General features: G+C 42.8%; 1 protein-coding gene across 2 annotated transcripts in view; it reads left to right on the forward strand.

Annotated features, from left to right (window-relative positions):
• The first annotated feature begins 5,155 nt into the window (after nt 1-5,155).
• The window catches only part of ENOSF1 (enolase superfamily member 1), a 49,410-nt gene continuing 39,678 nt past the window's right edge, over nt 5,156-14,887 (forward strand). For both annotated transcript variants that reach the window (XM_066579613.1, XM_066579614.1), the window contains exons 1-3: nt 5,156-5,309; nt 10,329-10,437; nt 14,488-14,603. In XM_066579613.1, coding sequence (XP_066435710.1) covers nt 5,226-5,309; nt 10,329-10,437; nt 14,488-14,603 — 309 coding nt within the window. In that variant the 5' untranslated portion in view covers nt 5,156-5,225. The remainder of the gene's footprint in view (nt 5,310-10,328; nt 10,438-14,487; nt 14,604-14,887) is intronic.

The raw sequence follows: 14,887 nt of genomic DNA on the forward strand, positions 1-14,887 counted from the left end.
ACATGAGCATCTGAGATGAAAGAGGCCAGGGGCTTCAGAAAAAGAGAAACTAAGCAAGAAGATACTAACTGATTTATATATACTGGAAGAATAGTTACATAATGAATTAACAAACATATTGCCAGAGTGGCCCTTTAAAGGGGTTGTCCAAAGGTTAGAAAAACATGTCTGCTTTTTTCCAAACACAGCCCCACATAGTGCTGTATGTGGTATTAAAGCTTACCTCCATTAAAGTTAATGGGAGCTGAATTGCAATACCAGACACAACCCATGGACAAGGGTGGCGCTGTCTTTGGAAGAAAGCACTTGTGTTTTTAAAGCACTTATGTTTTTCCAACCCTGGACAACCCCTTTAATTATTACAAATTTAAAGTTACACTTCATTAATCACACTGTACATCTGAATGAATCTATTTAATAATTTCATTTGGTTGACAAAGAGAAGATGAAGAGCAACTTGTGCCGCATTTCGGCCATGTAACATCTAGTATGCAGCATAAAAACCTGGCATGAATATTACATAGTATGCCAAAAAAGGCCTTAAGTGTTGAATTAATTTACTTTTTGTTTCAGAAACAGATCTGGATTGCATTTCATTACGAGATACACAATATACATAATACCAGGCTAATGTAAAACTTTTACTACAAGATAAGCCCTTTAGACTCAATGATTCTCGCTCAAATATTACTCAAAGCCACCTTTTGAGCGAGAATCATTGGGTCTAAATGCACGGCCAGCATGCCGTTTTCATGCACGAGTCTTTCATCCTTCAGTTCTAGTTTTCTTGAATTAAGCGATGAACTCCTTCCAGTGGTGCAGGCTGTTATCACAGTCAGCAGCACTGATAAGATTCTTATAGCCCATGTCCCGTTGGTAGTTCACAGCGGGACGCTGGTTGTAATCGCGGAGAACAATACAACTGTTTGCTTATGCAGAACAGCTGTATTGTTTGCCGAGTGATAGCGGCTGTGTCCCATTCTGTGTCTCATTGCGCTCTATAGACTATGCAAAGATAATTACTCAAAACTGTCACTTAAATTGTCCTTTGAGCGACTTTTGAGCGATCATCTGTTAGTGTAAATGGGGTCTTACACTATTTAGAAATAACTTTGTATCATACATATAGTATAGAATCATTGAAAAGATCACATCTTGTATACACCTATGTGTTTACTCTCAGGTAATACCTGCAATGCCTACTAATTAGAGCACTAGGAAGATGAGAAGGGGTCAACTGGTCAACCACTACAGACACCTTCCGGACTAGCGAGTTATATCCAACCATTTGCAGCAGGCTAGCGGTCATATAACAACATATATTAATCATGTTTACCATCTGTGTATTCCTACTGGCAGTGCGATAGACTTGGTAATTTGTTGAGTGTCTGTTTGGCTCTCACATTTTATCCCCCATATGACGCACAAACAAGTGGCTGGTCTCCATTCACCTGTGTATAAGATGTATATGATGTTTAATGCTCCTCGTCCTCCCAGAATTGTGCAGAAACAGCTCTCCTGTCTCTATTTCTTGGTCCTGCTCCCTTGGCTAAGAAGGGTTTAGGGTCGTTAACATCTGCCTCAGGTATTTCCATTAGCATTCCATCTGGCTGTTCCATTTGTGGAGCAGAAAAATGGAACTCAAACGGAAATAAGCGTTTCTGATTTTTTTCCCCCATTTTAATTGTTTTTCAAAAACAACAGAATGCTTTCTGTTTGATTCTGTTATAGTTCCATTTTTCTAACAGAACATACAATGCAGTCTACGCTAAAAAAGGAACCATAACGGGATGGAATCAAATGGAAAGCATTCTATTATTTTGAAAATGCACTGAAATCAATAGGGAAAAAAACCCAGAAACGCTCATTTCCATCATCCAAATTGAATTCAAACAGAAATATCTCATGGAGATGTGAACAAGCCCTAACTCAGACATTTCATAACGGCAGCGCGACTGGTCATCCCTTGACTTTGGAGGTCTTCGCTGTCACCTTCCCTTTTCATGTGGTTAGATACACTTCACCACATTATCGTATAGAAGACTTCATAGCTTTGGAACAAGGTCAATCCTGCCAATTCTCCCACCTCTTGGTCTCCTGTTTTAACTTCTGAAACTCCCCAAACTTTGCTCTCTGGGCTAATGCATGTTCCCAGACCCCAACTCTCCCATCCACTCATGCTAGCATACAATATGTCCTTTCTAATCTTTGTCAGCTGTAATTCCTCCTCCTCCCCCGTATACCATCCCTAATGTATCTCTATCTCGTCCTTGTTATTCGTCTTCTGCCTGTCTGTTTTAAATGTTTTCTATGTTCAGTGGGCTTTCGCTTCTCATCAGCTGCCAATTCTTGACTGTCACATTATAATCTCAGGACTTTGCCGTAGCAGGCTCTGTTCGGATTTCATAACTCAGTCTCCCTGTGTATTTTCTGAATCATCCCTTCTGATGTTCATGCCTTCAGCTTCGCCTGCGCTTTATTGTTTTCCTTTTCCAACATTACCTGATGTGCACATTTCTTTCTCTTATTAAAACTCAATAAAATCTATTTGCACCATGAGTCAGTCCAGCTACACCACGGCCCTGGACTCTCATTCCCCTGACCATGGACTTTTATTTTTAGTCCTGTCGTACTTTTTGTTACTTATTTGTACTTCTGTTGCATATTTTCTGTTAATCATTTGTTGGTTTATGTTTTAAAAGATAATTAATTAGCTATTTTTTATTTAAGGTTACATTATTTTATTCAGACATGACACATTAGGGACTTTTCTACTATATATTTAACTTGTGTGGATACCAGAGGCCCTTTGTATAATGCACACGGTGTCCTTCCACATTGTTGAGTTTGCTCTAGTTAGCTGCCTTAAATTTTCTCCTAGTAACCTTGTTCAACATGTTAAGGTGGGTTTACATGGGACGAATGGGAGCTGGTAGTGCTGGCTCGCTCACAGAGCGGCCAGCAGGGGGGCAGGGAGGCTGCCCTGCCCCTCTCCATTGACATAACATAGCAGCCGTTCAGTACTGAACAGCCGCTATTTACACTGAACGATCAGCGTTCAGCTCATCGTCCATCGTTTATGCTGCATAAATGGTAGACAATGAGCTGATCACTGATCGTTCAGTGTAAATAGCAGCCGTTCAGTATTGAAAGGCCACTATATTATGTCAATGGAGAGGGGCGGGGGAGTGAGAGGAGAAAAATCCTCTGCTGCTGTGCCGCTGTGAGCCAGCGATCCTAGCTCCTGTGCAGGTGCACGGGAGTTAGTATGTGCGGGGACGAGTGTTGGGCATTGTTTGTTTGTTAATAACACAGACAGCCCGGATCTGCACTTTGCTGGGCATTTCACTGATGAAACAGCTGTATAAGTAAGGCTGCTTTAGACGAGCCGATTCTCGTTCAGTCTGTTGAGACAGGTAGACACATCATTGGCTCGCTCAAACAGGAATCATTCAGTATCATTCAGTCTTTCACATTCACTGTTTAAACAAATGTGAAAGACTGAACGATTGCTGCTTAAACTGAAGGATAAGTGAAGGAGCCAACGATGGTTCTTATGCTTGCTTAAAATGAAGGACAAGCGATAAGCTATCAACTCTTGTTGGCTCGCGTGTAGCCCGAACGATTCACTTTCGTTCGTTTAAATGATTTGAGCAATAATTATTTTGTCTGAAAGCACCTTAAAATGCATGCTTAAAATTATTGGCTGTCTAATAGCGCCTCTCCACAGCTCAGTGCAGTACTGCATGTTCTCTACTTCTTCCTGCATGAGGAGGAGCTGCTCTTCTGGACACCGGGTGCTCCAGGTTCCACTTTATTCTCCGGTACATTTTGTGTTCCATACAAGACCTTGAAGCTCTTCTCCTCTGCTTTTAAAGTAATATACAGCTTCCCAGCAGCTCCTTCTGACTTTTAGGTTAATGTCACATAGGCAAGCATGATATTGGACCGTGTAACTCAGCCCAAAATTACGTTTGGGAATGTGAGCTGTCCCTGTGAACGCGAGGTGTTTTTGTGCCAAAAGTAGCGATGGAGGATCGGCAAGTGTTTCCATAGTTTTCAATGGGAAACCTGGCGTTGCATTGCATTGCCTGTTTTTGCCGGCCCCATCTCACTATGCCCAATTCTCACGCAATTTTCTCAGCTGTGTAAAAGCGGCCTTAGGGCCAACTCACATGAGCGTGTGGTTAAACGCTGCGTATATAACGCATTGCTTTACCACAGGGTGGACCTGCAGATCGCCACATACGGCAGCGATTTTTGCCTTCGCATGACAGCATATCTCACGCACGTTGTCATGTACAGGCTTCCTGGTTTCATTTTTGGGTTTTTTTTTAACTTCCCGCTCTGTCACTTTGCGGCGTTGCGTGTAAACACCACACATACGCAATGTAACTGCTTATGTACAGACTTTTTGTACGCACCTATAGAGAACAATGGGACTCTATCGCATGTAATACGCAGTAAAATAGAATATACTGCATTCTTTTTTACTTGCATATTATATACGCAATGAAAAAACTGCCAGTGTGAGTGTAAAAGAGAAAATCAATGTATTTGAATTGCCGCGACGTACTGCGTGTGATATGCATATACATCGTGCACGTTATACGCAATTCAAATACACTTGTGTGAAGCTGGCCTTATAAGTAAGGACTTGCTTTATCCGTATTAGTTATCGTATTTATCTGCTTACTTTTCTTTAATCTTCATTTTGTATTACGTTTGGTTGACATTTTTTTTGGGGGGGGGGCTTTTGGAACCAATCATTAGGTCGCCCTGGAGCCAATTAATATTGCATGTTGAGGGACCACTGGTAATAATATAGCAAATGTAGTGGTAGATTTAAAATCTGCACCACAGGACAATTTATGTTACAGATTGTTTCCATACTACGTGCATCAGATTTCTGCAAATCCCATCCAATTCGCTAATACTGTACTATGTTGTGGAGTTACGCAACATATCCGCCCCACATAAACATACCCTATGTCACTTTTAATATACATAATAAGCAAATGCATATTCCAGCATTCTGGAATAAGAACATGCAGCATTGTGAGGGTTAAACCGCTGCTGTGTCTAGAATCCCAAGTCAGCAAAACGTGAGGCAGTCAGCTGACGGGGCGTGAATATATCCCCCGTGTAATCTACATATGAGGAAGTGCTAGAGCCAGGCTGCACTGATATTTTTCGTACTTTTTGCAAAGTATAAAACATATAATATGGTGAAAGGAAAGATTACAAGCCTTGCAGTTAAAGATGTCCGCTTCCCAACCTCACTGGGTCATCACGGCTCTGATGCCATGGTAAGCTTAACAATCTGTACTTTGAACTTGCCATCTGTGTCTGAACTTCATGAAAACAACGATAAACTTAAATTCTACAACTTGTAAAAAGTTTGTGAAAAGAAATGCAAATCTCATCTACACATATGTTCAACCTGAAACTGCAGATACAGCATGGGAAATAAAGTAGTGTGTGAGGGCAAACAAATATGGGGGCTCTGCAATATGTCCTCGTAGTAAAGTATCTATACCTCTTCTAAATTACTGTAAGAGATCGCAACAAGGCAAAGCTCCCATAGTCTGCCTTTCTTACAGTAGGAAAAGTCTTCTGTACTGATAGAGCAACCTACTTTCTTCTAGGTGCCCCTTGTTATATTCGTAAGTCTACATACGAAAAGATCACACCATAGAATGCCACATTGCAAATTAAAGGAGTTGTACCAGAATGGGGAGAAAGGAAGGCGGTGGAACACACCCAAAGGAATGTCAGAGGCAGGTATATAACAGGACTCAAACAGCCTTGAAGAGGGTTATAGAAAGTAGGTGGTGGAGGTCCTGCCAGGCAGATAAACCCACCAATGGTGGGCAGACTAGATATACTGAAAGACAAAAGTTGGTATCTTGGCGCAACTCTCCACTGAAAGTCATGAGCAGATATGATGAAGTATCCAACCCCTACTAGCATATAGAATAAGGTGACCGCACATCCCGATTTAGGTGGGACAGTCCCGCTTTGGAACCCTGTGTCCCGCCTAATGCCAGGACCCCAGCAGGACAGCCATTTGTCCCACTTTTGGGTCACCATTATAGTGATTACCAGCCGGGGTGCCGCAGCTCCCCATCTGGTAATCACTCTCAAGCGCCGCGGCCGGATGCACGCACTGACGGCAGTGTGTGCATCAGGGATCTTAGTCCCTTCCTCCCCTCACCTCTCGTCTTTGGTTTCTCAAGAGGGGAGGAGGGGAGGAGGTGTTGCTGCGGGCGCACACACTTCCGAGCATCAGCGCTGTGAAGACCAGGAAGAGGTAAGTATATGAGTCAGGGGGGAGTGCTAATACTATGGGGATTCTGGTGGGGGGGTCACTAATACTATGGGGCTTCTGTTGGGGGGGGGGTCAATATTATTTCTGGGATACTAAAATGGCAAACAAGAAAAAAAAAGAAAAAAGACATCTTGAAAAAGACGGCTGTGTCCGTTGAAATGCGTCGCATTAATAAAGTGGAATATTAATATAGACTGTGGTCCTGGTTCCGGAGCGCGGGGGTTCTTTTTTCTTGTTTGCCATTTTGGATATTTGAGGCCCTTGTGAGGGCTTTCTACCCCGGGATGTCTCTCCTAGGATTTAGGATTGGGGACCAGGTTCCTTTTTGAGAAGCTATCGTGGAAACTGAGTGCCGGTGGCTCCTTTGTGCAGAGGGGTCCGCTGTGCACCAGGTGAGTGGACACTCACCATTTATTATATTTGTTTATTTTTATTATATGTGAGGCGCTGAGATTCTGTTTTTCCTTTCATATTTCTGGGATACTGTGGGGGTCACTATTATTGCTGGGGCTGGTATAGGTGGGTGCTAATACTACTGGGGCTACAGTGGGGGCTCACTATTATTTCTGGGGCTGGTATAGGGGGGCACCAATACTATTGGGGCTATGGTGGGAGGGGGAAGGGGCACTATTATTGCTGGCTGGGGCTACTATCGGGGGGGGTCACTATTATTGCTGGGTATAGGGGAGCGCTAATAATATTGGGGCTACTGTGGGGGTTACTGTTAGTGCTGGGGCTGGTATAGGGGTGTGCCAATACTACTGGAGTACTGTGGGGGCACTATTATTGCTGGGGCTACTATGGGGGGTCACTTATTACTGTCTGGGGCTACTGTGAGGGTCACTACCCTGTTTCCCCGAAAATAAGACGCATCTTATATTAATTTTTGCTCCCAAATATGTGCTATGTCTTATTTTCAGGGGGTGTCTTATTTCGCCACGGCAAATCCGTCTGTGGCCGCTAATCCCTCAATTGGCCAGCTTTGTGGACGAAATTTCTCAGAAATCTCGTCCACATGGGACAGCAAATCTGTCACGGCAAAGCTGGGAGAAGCCGGTGTTGTGGTGCGGATTCACCGGCCACAGAAACGGAAAAGCGTGTAGCCAGGTCGCTTCAAAACAAGCGGCTGAGTGCCGTGGGTTTTGAAGCAGCGCTTTCCCGGTGGAAATCTCGCTGTTTATCACTGTGGCCAAACTGCAAGATTTCCGCTGGAAATACGCTCTGTGAGAACCCAGCCTTAAGAATCACACAGGGTGCCTGACTCACACACAGAGCCATAAAAAAATAAGGGCTGTAAAGTAACGTACCTGTCTGCAGACAGAAGTTCCTGTACCACTTGTAAGCAGGGATGGTATTGAAGCTTCTGGCCACCAGGGGGAGCTCATCACAGCAGACATGTACAGCAGGAACAGAACGTACAGTATGGACTCTTCCAGCCAGCAAGGGGAGCTCATAACAGCACACTTGTACAGCACAGCAGGGACAGGATAACAGCAGACTGTCTGCAAACCTACCTATACATCTGGAGGTAGGAGACAACGGGGATGGCAGCAGGGGACAGGCCTCTTGACTTGCCTGCACACTTTACTATGCCTTACTATCGGGTGGTGCCTTATATTTGGGACTTCTGCAAATTTCAGGGGGTGCCTTATTTTCAGGGGTGCCTTATTTTCGGGGAAACACGGTATTAGTGCTGGGGCTGTTATAAGGGACACTATTACTACTGAGGCCACTCTGCACGTGGCAGCATACCTCAAGCTGACTTAGGGTATGTTTACACATGGCAGAAATTATGCAGAATGTCTGCAGCGGAAATTTCCGCAGCAAATTCTGTATCTAAAAACACAGTCAAAATCTGTACCATTGCTGCAGATTTTGACTGGAAATCAGCCACGTATCTGCTGCTGATTTCATACTATGCGGCGTTCCCCCTTACCTCCTCCGAAGGCTTCCTGCTGTCAGCACTCCCCAGCCTCCAGTTCCCAGCGGCCTGGTCAGGTGCAGCACTGCTGGTCAGGTTAGGCTACTACTAACCATTTTACACTGCATGATCGGACAGAAGAATGCAAAGCAAGGGGTAAAAAATAATAAAATTTATCACAGCAACAAACAGTCGGAGGCATTTGGTCACAGTAATATTCAAAATAAAGGTTTATGGACAAATATAATACAATGGTGTAAAAGAAAAATAAAACACATAAATACATAAAATTTAGAATACGTGAAACCTAGACAAGCATAAGGTAAAATGATGATCCATAGGATAGGTGATAAAAATCTAATCAGAGGGGGTTCATCACTGAGACCCCTACCAATTCCAAGAATGGGGGTCCCATGTCCACCTCTTCTCATCACTGCATCTCGGGAGCGTTTGGGGTCCCAGTGGTGATTACACTTTAAGCTATATAGATTTTGTGCTAATCTTAAAGCATATAGTCCAACACTGGATGTACAAAGAAACTTCCATAGATTTCAGATAATTGTGGTTACATGTGACTTTCATTTTTTTTTTTTGAAACAGCTGCGTGAATATTTTTGGTAGTTCTCTGTCTCCAAATATCAGCTTCTTGCTGAGGGTAGTGATTTGAGTAGCTGGCTTCTGCATGTTGCCCTCTATTTAGTGAATCAAAGTAATCATAAATTGTAGGACACTGGACTATATCTACTAAACTAAGCCTGGTTTCACATCAGCATCGGAATCTCCGGCTGGAGGTTCAGTCACAGATCCGGCTCAAAATACTGGAAAAAAAGTGATGATTCAGCTTTTTTTCTTCTGTCCAAAAGCCAGGCAGCTGGGCGGAAAGCTGATGGATCCCATTATAGTCAATGAGTTCTGTCCAGCCCTGTTCAGTTCCGTTTGGCTGTGGGGATTCCCCTTTTTTGCTCTCTAGATGGAGCAAGAAAGTGGAACCCCAAGTGCAGATGTGAAACCAACCTTATAATGTCTCACTTCCGAAATCAGAGTTTATAGCATTGCCTACCAGCTAGCTGTCCGGTAGATCTGTAAAGACAGCTTCAGTAAGTAACTGTAGTATTCTCATTCCCTGCTGACGTACATTTCAACTAATGAACTATCATTAAATGTCATACAATATAGAAGACTCCTATTATGGTTGTCTTTCTATGGGTGGCTTTACATGGGACAACTATTGGCCAAAAGAAGGGCTTATACTAGTGAATTTCAGTGATTGTTGTACTGTGTAAACACAGAACCCAAGAAGGGCACCGAGCGAGACGCTAGTCGTTTTGTTTCAGCTCACTGAAATGAAGCGAATAATGAGTGAGTTTTCGCTCAGCGTAAACAGGCAGTTTAATCATCTTTGAACGACTGCCTGTTCACAGTGAATGCTGGAAGAGATCTATGGTACGCTCCACCTCCATTCACTGAGCGAATATTGCTCCTGTGTAAGAGCACAGGATCGATAGTCATTGAGACGACTGTCAGACGCCTATGGACCCAACAGTTGTCCAGTGTAAAGCCACCCATGGCTCACTGCCCGTTATTTTTACAATGTAGTAAATCTACATCATACAGCGCTGCATTCTTGACATACTTGGCTTCAACCAGAAGTGTAACTTAAAGCTCCTGCCACAACACAAAAGCTAAAACAAGCCCCCTGCATACCATTTGCCATTTATAATACTTGTGCCTTCTTATGTAACAGAAGTTGATTTGGCCCCCCTCAGGCATCAAGTCGCAGGAAACTACTTTGACCCTACTTTTCTCAATATGTCCAGTTCCTTAAAAAAAAACATTCTAGCAAGGATTTTAGGCTCTTCTGTGCAAAAAAAAATCAGTTTGCAGCTCTACCCCCACTGATCAAGGCTGAGTGGCTGACCTCCTTTCTTGGCACCCAGCAAACTGGACACTGTGCCACTTTTTATTAACTTTACTGCAAAAACAAAATAAAAACTGAAACCAAATGCCATTCACTTGTCAGTTAAAGTAATTCTAATTCTACGACTCTGTGCACCTCTCTATCTCCCTGTAATACAGCACACAGACCCTGATTACTCCGCTGCCTATGTTGTCATAGAAACTGATGCAGATGACGCATTAAAAGGCTACGGTTTAACGTTCACGTTAGGAAAAGGTACAGAGATTGGTAAGTTGATATTTATATAGTCTTACCTGTTTTCTCTATCCTAGATTTACAGTACAGTGAAACGCAATGAGGCACATTTAGGGGTCTCTGGAGTTGAAAACTGTGCAAACACATAGAATAAATGAATTACCTGGCTGCAGTTTTTTTCTATGTTTCCCTTGCAGCCGACAACATTTATATTGGTGGTGTGATCTGATTTGATGGAAGTGGGATCACATTTTTAAGGCTGGAGGAATATTCTCTACAGTAAAAAAAACATCCATACCACATCAGAAGGCTTTTATAAAGGATAGTACTTACTCTAAAATGACATTTTTATTAAGTTTACTTAGATTCTTTTTTTGTGGATACATTTTTACCTGTTCAGTCAATTTCTGAAATGGCTCCAAATCCTTAAAGGGGTTGTCCACTATTGATGAGCTATTGATGGTCCATCCTCGAGATAGGTCATCAATAGCAGATTGTCAAGGGTCTGCAGCTCGGGACTCTTGACAATCAGCTGTTCACCAGGCTGTTGCACTTGGCCACAGAGTCGATTTCCCATTTTTTTCACTGGGAATTTGGCCTATAATACCAAGCTGGGCCACTGCAGTGAGAACAGAGCTGTCTGCTCCAGGCAGAAATCAGCTCTGTTCCTGACTGCAACAACCTGGTGAACAGCTAATCAGCGGGGAACGTGAGTGGTGAACCCCCCAATGATGTGCTATTGGTGGTCTCTCCATGGGATAGGCTAGTAATACCTCATAAATGGGCAACCTAGTACAGTACCTCCAACTTTAGGAGGTGGCACATGTGTAGTAGGAGATCAGCTCTACAAGGAGTGTTCTTGTAATGCATCTTATTGTTTTATATATTAGCAATAATACAATGAATTATCACTAAAGTGTTGTGAAAAGAATGAATCACATTTGTATACAAAATATATACCACATATATTTCCACATCATTAATTGATTCAATGCATACAATTTCTTAATTCAAGAATTCAAAAGGAAATTATACTTATTATACTTATATAGTGTCCATTCTAACATTTTCTGCCATCTTTTGAGCTAATCACCCTGGCTAAATTAGCCTTGAGGGCAAGCATGTCATTACTGCATTAATACTATTGCAACATACCTGCACCAAGCTTATGTCAAACTAGATGTTAACACTGGTTTACAAGTTCTGCCACATGGCTCCCCGGTGTGGGAACACTATTTGTCGACATACGAGTCCTTCTCGTAGTTCATGCTGCAAAATAAGGGCTCAGAACAGAATTTTTCCTAGTTTTTGGTTGATAATATTACGTCCGACCTGAACGTAAGAGTGCAGACTGAACAGTAAATGGGACTTGAAAGCTGACATCCAGCAATGACAGACAGGCACCAAAACATTTACCTAGAATACCAACATGCATAAGCAGATGGAATGACTAAAGTATGTACAAGGTATTGGTTCATATTTAGGCCAAGATACTTAAGCTCATGAGCCCACGACAAGGGTCCTTGTTGTCTCGTGAGTCCCTATTCTAACAAGACAAGTTAGACCCCAGGGAGTCCTGCCTGCAAGCGGGGCGATTGCTCCAATAGAGACGGCCCCACGCTGAAACCTAGGGGCCTGGCTCGCTATAGATGGTAAATAGCCCACAAGCAGAACAGGACACAGTTCACACCAACAGATGAGGGAATCACACCCAGAATCTCATGCATGCAGCAACACCAAGCAAAACACGCAAGATTCGAAACATCAGGCTTCTGGAAGTGAGGGTGCGGGCAGACGAGCGTAGGCGTATTTACGTTCGCACGAGCGCAACGTATAATCGCCCGAGCGATCGTTTTTCACCGATCACGACCAGAGCTAGAAAGCGTATTTTCGTTTGTTCCTACTTTGCAAACGGTCTTTTCGGCGATTGAATATGCGTTGGCGCGTATTTCGGTCGCATATGTTCCGTTTTTTTTCGAATTGCCGTTTTTACGCGCCGTAAAATCGCCCATGTGAACGAATACATTCGAAACCATTGCCTCAGATGGTCACGTATATACGTTTGGTCGCAAAAACGCGCCGTTTATGCGCTCGTCTGTCCGCACCCTGAATGAGGAGAATGATAATTAACCAGCTGCTTCTAGCAAGACAGACTGGTATTTATGTACAGCAAACCGGTGGGAATTGGCTGACTGGAGCAATACACACCCAACCATTCCAATCATCCCATACCTGTGTCAGTGTGCTCTTGGAAACCCATAGAACTACAGGTCCCAGGAGAACAATGTGACAGATAAATTGTGTTTTTACAGTTTAGGTGAAGTCCTGATCCAAAACCATAATCCCACCCCCAAAAAACCAGCAACTAGAACCTTTGCTGCCTCAATCAAAAGCCACAATGCAATTAAATGAGTTGTCCTATGCCAACTGAATAACCCCTTTTCAAAAGCAAGCTGTTGGGAAACAAAGAATTGGACCCCCTTTATATATGTCTTGCACTAAAGTATTTTTCCTTGTCCTATACTACAACAATAAAGGTAAATTGATGATACAACTGATCCCTTAGTATCCTATGGGGTCAGCATTATGCCCCATGGCATCAGTTTTGCTGTCAAACATCTTTCTGAACTGGACATAAATTATGTGAATACTAGACAGGTGCACAAAATTAACACATATATGAATCAGTTTTGTCTAGTTCAGGCAATAAAAAACTCATATATGTGAAACCAGCCTTACATGTCACCTGTCAAATGAATGCACAGCCATGTAATATATTGTCATGGTGGGTCTGCCAGAATGGGATACGCTTTTCCCAGTGTCTCTCTGATCTGACTAATAGAGGGGTCCCAACTCCTGAGCAGGGCATATAGACAGGTTATTCCTAGTTGGGACAACTCTTTTAAGCCACTTACATAATGCATCACTTGATATTGCAGATTTTAGAAGCTATGGGGTATTGTATATCTTTTTTGGAAAGGGGGTTGTTTTTGATAGTAAAATGTTTGATATTAGTGAGCAATCGTGCCATTTTCTGTAGGATAGTGACAGGGTTGGGTTGAGGTTGGTGGAGCTCTGGGCAAAACATTTGTTGGGGGGCCCAGTAGTTTGGGTCTTACCCTTTACCAGACCACCTATCACAGATACATATAGAAGAGAGAGGCTGTGGCTGGACCATCTGCTGCTCAATGCGGGATGTAGTCGCATCACATTGCTCTAGCCTGTACTAAAAGTTGCAGCCTATAAGATGAATGGTCAGGCACAGTCTTTGCTCCTTTGCATCTACTGGAGAATTGATTCTCCTGATAAGGTTGTGATTTTAATAATCAGATTGAAAAAAAGCAGTCTGGGTAGGAAAGATGGGTATTGGAGACCCTGTACGTCCCTGGGGATGTCTTAGAATGCTTTCCCAATAGTCTGCATAAAATAATTCAGATATGAAGGTCAATACTTTTAAGTGAAATTCCAGTGTAAAATGTATTATTATAAAATAACCGCATGTGGATCATTCCACATACCTTTACTCTCCATCTGTCACCTAGATGCCCTCAAATGCTTGTTTCTATGGTTCCTATTCCAGTAAAAGTCCAGGTCCAAGATGAACAAACACTGCAGCATAGTACTGAGGTAGCAGAAACTGCTGTTGGGTATAGCTACAGGGCTCTGGCATCATAACTGCCTGTCCAACCTGGCACCAATCCTATCTCCATATAGTTGGAGAGCTCCATTGCACCAGCTTCTTCCTGCAATAAGGTGCCGAACGCCAGTCCTTGGAATAACTATCTCAACAAATACTTGGGGGAATCTAAGTAGCAAGCAGACGACAAAGGTTAATGAAGGGATCCATGTGAGGCCATTTTACCGTATAAAAAACCCTTCTGAGCCAGAGTTGCACTTTAATATGTGTATCCAACATAGTGTTAGGACAGACATGTTCCTCTGCACACAGGCAAGCTGGTTTCAATTGACAATATTAAGATATTTAGCAATTTAACTATAAAGATATACATTTTATAGATAAGTGAGTGCAACAAGATCTAACACCGTGGTGGGGGCCAGTTAATGATCAATACTATTTTACAGTGGTGTGTGCTGTGAACGCACTGTCACATCTTGTGGTTGGAAGAAATCTTGAAGACATTGTTACTAATTTCAGGGATTTCTACAGACAGCTTACAAGTGACGGACAGCTTCGATGGGTATAGTAAACTACTTAACCTTGATATTACTCTCTCTTATGTTTTATGCTTTAAAAATATCTGTTTTGTTTTATATGTAATATATATATGTCTGTACACACCCATCACCAGTTTTACAGTTCCTCAAGTTTCACAATTACTTTTGACATTAGCACAGTAAGCCTGGGTTCACACAGGGCAGATTTGCTGCGGTTTTGTCGCGGATTGCCATTGCATATCCGCTCTGCGGCAAAACCGCTGCGTCTATGGACGCAGCAAAATCCGCACCAAATACGCGGCAAAAA

The sequence above is a fragment of the Eleutherodactylus coqui genome, chromosome 9 (assembly GCF_035609145.1).
Source record: "Eleutherodactylus coqui strain aEleCoq1 chromosome 9, aEleCoq1.hap1, whole genome shotgun sequence".
Classification (NCBI taxonomy): Eukaryota; Metazoa; Chordata; class Amphibia; order Anura; family Eleutherodactylidae; genus Eleutherodactylus; species Eleutherodactylus coqui.